This window comes from Arachis ipaensis, chromosome B02 (genome assembly GCF_000816755.2).
Source record: "Arachis ipaensis cultivar K30076 chromosome B02, Araip1.1, whole genome shotgun sequence".
Lineage (NCBI taxonomy): Eukaryota > Viridiplantae > Streptophyta > Magnoliopsida > Fabales > Fabaceae > Arachis > Arachis ipaensis.
Window position 1 is genome coordinate 28,058,542 of NC_029786.2, and position 9,430 is coordinate 28,067,971.

Sequence of the window (9,430 nt, forward strand, 5' to 3'; positions counted from 1 at the left end):
GAGATGCACGAACAGTTGAAGCGATGCTATAATTATAAGACGTCGATGAACTTCAGCTATTCACGTGGCAAAACACATTAAGATTCTGATCTCTTCGCGAAAATGTACAAACTTATATTGAAGAGTGACCATAAAAGATTCATCATTCAACTTGCTTGAAGAACGACCTCTTTTGAGTTTGAATTCTAGTACGGATACTGTTCATACCTTGACCTAAATAGCTTGGGACCAGAACCCAGTAAAGGTTGGGCCATTTTAAGGAAGCCCATTAAGCTTTCAAATCTAATCCAACTAGATTCTAGATCCACCAACCTAACTTGATAACCCGTGTCCCAACCCAACTTGTGTAGTAAGCAAAGCTTTGTCATTCCACTACCTCAGGCACTATTTACAGATCATCATTCCTAACAACGTGGAATAACTTTCCAAGATACAAGAGAAGAAAATTACCCATTATCTACAAATAAAGTGATGACCAAGTCATCATCCTCTATAAATACCCTGCCAAACTCAGGTATTTTTCAATTTCAATTCACTTAAACCAGCCTAAAACTCTAGCTAACTTAAGCATCGGAGTCCCTTGTAGGTACCTCCAACATCATCCATCCAAGGACATCAGACAGCTTCACCCCTTTGGTAAAAGATGTCATAGGCTTCATCTATAATAACTTGTGATGGTTATCATTGGCTAGGGAGTTGAATCTTGGCCTCCTTTTTTATTTTGCTTTCAACCTTGAGTTCAGTTGAGATACTTTGAGTAGAAAACAGCAGAGACTATGGTTTTGTCTCTTGGCGTGGTAGGAGACAAAACAGAGTTACGTGCAAGGTGTGTTATGAAGAAGTGTTACTGAATAGTAGAATCAGGAGATACTTCAGTTTTGTTTCCTATAATGCAAAACCAAAAACTGAAAAGAGAAAGAATAATGACACACAAATGTATCATAGTTTAGCTACTAAGTGCAATGTAGCCTACATCCAATCTCCATCACAACATAAGAGAATTTCACTATCTTTCAACAGAATTACATTCACCAATTCTCTCTAGGATTCTAACCAATTCTATATGGGACAAATCCAGTTTCTAACCCAAACTAGACTTGATTAGGAATTCACCTTGAGTTTTCAACAATAAAATGCTAACCCAACTTGCAAGGAAATCTCCTCAGGATTCATGACAACAAAACAGAAAAACTTATAAAGAGTTTCTGAAATAATTATGGTTTTTTCTCCAAGTCTAACTCTCTGCCTTTTTTCACTTAATGGCTTTTTCTTACATACCTCACCATTTTACCTTTTACTATTGAAACACAGAAAGACTAAACTGAGAAAAAGGCACACTCAATGACAACTATGAAGAAGAAGAATAAACAGCTTAGTGAGATATGGGAACCTAAACTTTGTGCTCTCACTCCTTGCATCAATCCTTGGCTGTTCACCTCTTTAATATAGGAGTGAAACTTCTAGGGTTTGAAACTTGCTTCAACACCTTGTTTGAATTCTTTTCCCACAATCAGTGGTAGTAGCGGCGTGACATAGGAGACAGAGGGTAGAAGTAGTGACTGAATCAAACATACAACCATACTTTCAATCTTCTCTTTCAACCTTTTTCATTTTTCCTCTTGAATATGAACTGTGTCTTCTTACTTTGGCTCCAAGTCAGATTCTTGAGCGTTGATTTATAGCAGAGCACCATTATCTTTACTTTCTTCATTTTTTCAAAGATCGGTGCTTGTAGCTTAGAGAATTTGTTCAGCAACCTTCAACGAAGCACAAATGTTGAAATCTCCTTTTTGTGATTTGCCTTTGGATGTGATCTTGCCTTTTGCCCTAGCCTTTTTTACTTTCTCTTCTTTGCTTGAAAATAGAAATTTTGGTTTTTGTTCTTTAATTTGCCCTAGCTTCAGAATTTTCCCATTCTTCTTTTTTTGTTTCAGAGAGTTCACGTGAGTGATGTGAAAGAAAAGAGAAGATAGACTTTGTCTTTCAGTGATATGCAGTTTGGTTCAAATGAAATGGGATTGCATTACTTAGTTAGCAACTAAGTTGAGTATGTGGATTTAGATATGGACCACGGTTTGGACTTAGGTTTGATCTTGAGCCAAATTTCTTGCTTTTCTTCCACACAGTTCAGCAACTTAATTTTGGATTAAGAGTGATGAGTGATGTGTTCAAGCTGAACCAATATTGGGCTTGTATACGTGCTTCTTGGGCCAGTTTTATTTCAATTTGTTTTTTGCACATTACACAAGATAAATTATACAAACAATTTGATTTTAACCAAATAATATTTAGTCATCATTTCAAATTGTTTTAGTTCTTCAAACTCAACTTGAATCCCACATCCAAATCCAAATCACCTTGGTTTTAGGCATTTTTTTAAAACAATTTAGGAAGTGATTTTCTTTTTAATTGAGTCCTTATACCAAATTAAATTTTGTAATTAAGTATCTACCGTAATAAAAATATTGAAATTAACAGAATATTTTGTTGAACAAAACGAAATATTTTGTTAATTTTAACATTTTTATCACAATAACTCAATAAGTACTTAATTATAAAATTTGATATGGTATAAAAATTCAATTGAAAAGTAAAAAAGTATTAAAATTTAATTGAAAATTTATTAAAAGGGTAAAGTACTAAATTGATCTCCAATATATAAATATGTTATTCATAAGATAGTTATATGACTAATTAAAATACATATTTTTTTTCCATCCAAATAACGGAAATTTTATTTAAGATAGTTGTGCCTAGAGTGTATCACCTTCATTGTGAAATTTTGAAATCGGAAGCACCGATATCGAAGACATCGATTTCTCACTTGATAAATGGTGTTCAGCATAAATTGGACACAGTGATTTGTGTTATTTATTTTAAAGGGTAAAGTATATTTTTTGCCCCTGAAGTTTTGATAAAAATTTTAAAAATATCCGTAAATTTTATTTTGTTTCAATTTTGTTCTAAAAGTTTTCGATTTGCATCAAATATACCATTGACGGCTAATTTTTCAAAAAATTTAAGACCAATTCAATAACAATTTCATAAGAACAACCCTCAACATAAGTAAATCAAGCATAATTTTCATGCATTATTGTTAGATTGGTCTTAAATTTTTTGAAAATTTACCCGTCGAGGATATATTTGATGCAAATCGAAAACTTCTGAGACAAAATTAAAACAAAATAAAATTTAGGGATATTTTTAAAACTTTTGCCAAACTTTAGGGACAAAAATATACTTTACCCTATTTTAAAAAATAAATAAAAAATCAGATTCTCTTATTTATTTGTTTCGAATTTGTTAAATTGAAATTGGACCACCTGATTTTATTTTTAACAAAATAAAAAATAAAAAATTTATAATGTTAAAATCAGACTATTCAATTTTAAACTTGTTTTTTTCCATTCAATTTGTTTAATATCAATTAAAAAAAATTATTTCATATGAATGAAAAACACTTAGACTTTCAATATCAACGCACTGCATCTATGTTTGATCCATATAAAAAAAATTATAAAAACTAGAAACTTATTAATTCTTACCTTTCTGCATCTTACTAAAAAAAATTAACAAAACAATATTTTTAGAGCTTGTTTGGGTGAGTTTTTAATTTTTTTTTTCAAGTTATCTCTTTTCAAAAGATTTTATAGAAAAATAAAAGTAATTTTATGTTTAGATATCTCATACAAAAAGATCTTTTTTATTTATCAATTATGTACGAGTATAACCATATAAAAGTATCTTTTTATTTATTTATTACGTAAAAAATATTTTTTTTTTTCAAAAAATCTTTTAAAAAAATGATATAAATGGTAACTTCTCAAAAAAAAAATATTTTTTATTTTTCTAGTATTTTTACTTTTATTATTAGAAATTTATCAAATACACTAAAAAATAAAAAATATTTTTTTTATCAACTTAATAGCGCCAAACAAACACTTATTCTAATACCAATAAAAATTATATTATCTTAGAGTGAAATAAAAGTCATTGTTTTAAAGACAAAACTGATATCATATTATATTCTATCATAAATGTATTCATATAACTTTTAATACTTTTTATATACAAGTTATATTGTTATTATTTTTATAAAATAATTTGTAGTATGATAAGTTTTTTGAAATAGTTTTTTTATTTTATAAAAAAGATTTTATTTGAATTACGCGAGAAAAAATAAAAGAAAAAAAATAGTACATTTGAATATGTTTTAAAAACTTTGATTTATAAAACAAAAAATAAGAGAGAATAGTTTATGAACTAATTTGATTCACATAATTTAATTTTAGAAAAAGATGCTTTATTTAATAAAAATTTGATGCCAATTTGAATCAATTAAAACAATGACATATTAAATGATATGTGAATAAATAATGTCGTTATGTTATATTGATATGTGAATAAATTATGTTTTAACTTACGGTTTTAAAGATTTGATTTTAATTTAATTTTATTTTGGGTCTTATAAAATATTAAATTAATTATTGTGGGATCATATATTTGAGACTAATGTAAAATTTTTCATTTTAATGTTTAATTTTAATTTATTAGAAACTTTATGTAAGACAACAAAAATTAATTAGTTCTCCATAAAAGTAAAATTGTCTCTTTGAAGTAAGATTGATATTATTTTATTAATTATCTATATATAATACAAAATAAAATTTAGCATTATTTTATTTCATATATATGTCACATTTAAAATTTTAAAAATTGTCAACTAAAATTAAGTTTTGATAATTAAGTTGGACCAAATTAATTTAATAGTTTGAGACAATAAAAATTAATTAAAGGAAAAAAGAGATATATAAAAAGAAAAAAATTGAAAAACTTATTCAGCTAAACCTTTCCTATTAAATTAATGTAAAATTCAGAGACTATTTTGGGTTGGGAATGAAGATTCAGAGATGATTTTAAATGTTAACTCACAAGTCTACTTTATCTCCATTTTTAAAAAAAATAAAACTACAAAAGCAACACCTTTTTTTTTTTTTGGACTTGAAGAAAAAAAAGGCAACACTGGTATACAATTATATACATCATAGATTAGGAGCACATGGCTGGTTAAATTTCCAAGTTCCAACCAACAACCTCAATAAAAGAGACAGAAAAGGAAAAAGAAAAAACAAAAACCGCATAAACAATTAAACACTGTTTCCTCCTCGTAACTCATTTCAATTTCATTTCTTCACATTCCATCATCTTCTTCCCTCGTCAATCTCAGTCTCGCTCTATCTCTCTACTACACTAAATTGCACTCTCCTCCTTCCGAATTTATCGCCCTTTATCTTGTTGCATTTGCATCTGCAGTTCAATTTGCATTTTGCGTTTCTCATTTGCATTTGCATTTGCATTTGCAACCGCTCAATGTAACTAACTTCAACACTCACTAACCTGGTTTCCCGAAGCCAGATCTGAACCCTCCCGCACCAGATCCGATCCTCTCTCTGTTCGGCAAAATGGAGGAAGCGATAGAGCTGGCGCGTGCGAAGGATGCGAAGGAGAGGATGGCCGGAGTCGAGCGCCTCCACGAGCTTCTAGAAGCTTCAAGAAGGAGCCTCACGTCTTCCGAGGTAGCTTCGCTTGTCAATTGCTGCTTGGATCTCTTGAAGGACGGTGCTGGTGGCGGAAGCGGTGGCAGCTTCAAGGTGTCGCAGGGTGCACTTCAGGCGCTTGCTTCCGCCGCCGTTCTCTCCGGCGAGCAGTTCAAGCTTCACCTCGATGCGCTCGTCCCCGCGGTCGTCGACCGCCTTGGCGATGCCAAACAACCCGTCCGCGACGCCGCGCGGAGGCTCCTGCTCACTCTCATGGAGGTAACCGTTTTTTGGAATTCGATTGCGATTTTTGTGAAGAAATTGAAGTAGCTATGTGTGATGGGAGAGTATTGATGTGTAAGTAAGTGGAAAAACTGTATCTTATACACTTCGATATGCTTGAGAGTATTCAATAAATTTTGAAAAAGATTAAGTATATTAGTTTATCTATGCTAAAGGAAAATCTATTATGGAGGAAAATTATGTTTTAGCATTTGTGAATCTGAGCACTAGTAATTGCCTAGTTTGGATTTGGAATTAATAACTAATTAAGTGCATAAGTCATAATACATGCATATAATATATCCTTATATATTAAAATATAACGTCATATAAACAGATCTCTTCGAATTAATTTATCTTTTTGATAATTCCATGTCCTCTTTACTGTGTGGATAGTTTATTTTATTTATTTATTTTTACATTCCAAAAATAATCCGTTACGTTATTTTTTTTTGGTAACTACTCGTTACGTTAATTTACTTCTATACGCTTATTTTATTATTATTTTTTTAATCATTGATCATAAAATCAATTATATATAAAGGTTTATTAAAAAAGAACAATATCATATATAAAAGTAAATCTAGTAAAAAATTTTAAAAGGTATAATAATTCCATTTATAATTGCTTGTTGAATAATTAATTTTCACAGATGATCCAAATACACCCTTATTAAAGGTAGATTCTCAGTCACCAAAAAAAAAAAGGTAGATTCTTGCCCAGAGGAGAATCCGTGTAAAGGAAAGTGGGAAAAGCTTGTGTTAGCTTGCTTGTAACGTTATGGTCCTGTGGACTGTTCAGCCATGAGAGATGACAGTGAAAACTGTTAAAAAAGGGCAATGGGCATAAAGACTTTGAGTGTATGAAGAGAAAGCTCAGTGGTATTAAACTTAAAAGTCATATCACAGTTTTAATGTTTGTGCATGAAGGTTTCATTCTTTGCCGTTTGGTTATAATGCTTCTCTAGGCTACACTTTTAGTTCTAGTTAACCTGTTAGAAAGTCCTATGATTCTGGAGAAATGGAAAATCTGATAAGCGATGATCATTGATTACTTGGATATGACGTAATCTGTGGCTAATTGATTCATAGAAGACTTCCTATTTCTGAATAATATTGCAAGTTTTTAATTGCAATTGTGATCTTATTGGAAATCAGTCAAGGCTGGTATGCAGCCATGCTATTCTGTTGGAGTGTCATGATGTGCAGTGCCTAAGTATCTTCCTAACCGAAGTGGTTGGTTAGGTTTACGTAGCAAACAATTGTTATTATTATTAGAGTGGAGCTGTGGTGATGATATATCTCTTCCCGAAGTTTAAGCTGTTGGGCAGAGAAAAATGTGTACTAGTAAACTGCTGCTGGAATAGAATGTCTGAAATGAGATATGAATGAGTTTAGTTTAGTTTTTTCCTAAATTCTTACAAGCTAAGATGGAAGCTTGTTAGAGTGGATGATTGCTATATATTGTATGTTGCTTCTTTGGTAGCTCAATTTAGACTTTGGTATTAAGCTACGTTGCTCATGTTGTAGGCATTAGAAAAATGTATGTTGGAGATGTTGGCAATAGGCTATGATTTATTTCCAGACAAATCATTATTTCTCTGAATACTCTACAGAAGTTTGAGTTTGAATATGTTCATCTAATTGTCCTGGCTGTATCTTAACTGATCTCACAGAATGCCATTTCTGTATGTTTGTCCTAAGTCCTAACAGGAAAATATCAATGAACTTATGTTGATAATGTGGGAACTATGTATTTAGTGAAGTCATTCCATCCCACTGGGCTGACCTCATTCAATATTAAAAGACTTTGTGGGAACTCTTCACGTTCCATTCATTTTGTGATTGAGATACCATTATTATTTGCAGGTTTCTTCTCCTACAATAATTGTGGAAAGAGCAGGGGCCTTTGCTTGGACATGCAAAAGCTGGAGAGTCAGAGAGGAGTTTTCACGAACTGTAACATCTGCAATTGGTTTATTTTCATCTACTGAACTTCCCCTTCAACGGACTATTCTCCCTCCTGTATGTTTACTGGATTTTACAAATATGCAGTGATACATATATATATATTAGTTCAATACTCTATTATGCAAAGCTAACCCTGTTCGATCACTGACAGATTTTGCATTTGCTGAATGATCCAAATCCTGCTGTTAGAGAAGCAGCTATCCTTTGTATTGAAGTATGTCTTATGTTGGAATTTTATATTGTATAATTGGGCTGCATTTTTATGTTAAAATATTGGCAGTGACTTTTAAAAAATTGGGAAAAAAAAAATGAAGTCTGCCTTGCAGAAAGTGTTTTGATGTTAGAATACTTTAACTGGAGATTATTGGCCAAACGATTTTTGAGGTTGATGTCACAATTTGTTATATATTTTTCTACGTGGTCTTGTTAACTGGATACAACTTTGAATTTGTGAGTTGACGTAATCTAGGTTTTAGAAGCCTGAAGTTTTGGATTAATGGAACTTGTTAAATTATGGATAATGGGATTGTTGTTGTTGTTGTTGTTATTATCAGATTTTTCTTTGAAGTGCATTATTATTGGTTTAATCACATAGTCATACTTAATTTGGATTTTGGAGATTTAAATTTGTGGCAAATCCAAATACATTTCTTTAATCCTCGTTTTTTTACAGGAGATGTATGCTCAAGCTGGGTCTCAATTCCGTGATGAACTTCAACGCCACAATCTTCCTTCAACCTTGGTAAATGTTAAAGGAAGAACCAAAATCCTGAGTTCCTTGTTATTTAATATTTTACTCAGCCACAAAAAATTCACATATTTAATTTGGATCTGAGTTCATTTTGCATTTTCATGATAACTACTGTGAGGATTCATCCTTCTTTTTTATTAAACCACTATTGCTTCAGATGAAAGATATTAATGCCCGGCTGGAGGGCATTCAACCTAAAGTTCATCCTTCGGATGGTATTTCTAGCGGTTATATGACTGGGGAGATTAAGCCTTTGAGTGTTAATCCCAAGAAAAGTAGCCCAAAGGCTAAAACTTCATCAAGGGAGACCTCTCTTTTTGGAGGTTAGTATGTCTGCAATTTTTTTTTATAGCAATTGTTAGATAGTATATCAGATAGTAGCAATTTTTTATAGTATTGTGCATAATTTATCCACATATTAGTTTATTAATAGGCACGTTCATCTTTTTATGAATTAAATATGTGCAATACTAACAAATGTGATATTAGTTATGATGGTAAGTATTTTATACTAAGACTAAAAAGTTATGGGTTCAAGTCTTAGACATTATAAAGTATATTTTTATAGATTATATATGATGAAGGGTATTTTGGAAAAGAAAATTTTGCACTAAATCTCTCTCATGTTGCCATTATGTACACTAGACTAGATGTATATATTCCATTTCTCTCTTGCACTATGATTGGCTATTTGCCTTATAACTCCTGTGATAATAATAGCTCATTGACCATTCGATATGTGCTGGACAAAATTGTGGTTGAAATGTAGGGATAAGGTTGGTTTGCCGAAGTATTTCAAGCTAAGGAAATGGTGAAAATATGTTTGTTTGATCCATTTTCAAAATGAATTTTCAATACTAAAATTAATTAATTAATATATATATAAGCAT

At 31.1% G+C, this 9,430-nt stretch overlaps 1 protein-coding gene across 2 annotated transcripts in view; it reads left to right on the forward strand.

Moving 5' to 3' along the window:
• The window catches only part of LOC107625183 (CLIP-associated protein), a 13,137-nt gene continuing 8,716 nt past the window's right edge, over window positions 5,010-9,430 (forward strand). Inside the window, exons 1-5 of one of the 2 annotated variants that reach the window (XM_016327756.2) lie at window positions 5,010-5,816; window positions 7,688-7,843; window positions 7,941-8,003; window positions 8,463-8,531; window positions 8,698-8,863. In XM_016327756.2, coding sequence (XP_016183242.1) covers window positions 5,463-5,816; window positions 7,688-7,843; window positions 7,941-8,003; window positions 8,463-8,531; window positions 8,698-8,863 — 808 coding nt within the window. In that variant the 5' untranslated portion in view covers window positions 5,010-5,462. The remainder of the gene's footprint in view (window positions 5,817-7,687; window positions 7,844-7,940; window positions 8,004-8,462; window positions 8,532-8,697; window positions 8,864-9,430) is intronic. The other variant, XM_016327757.2, reaches the window with a different exon arrangement.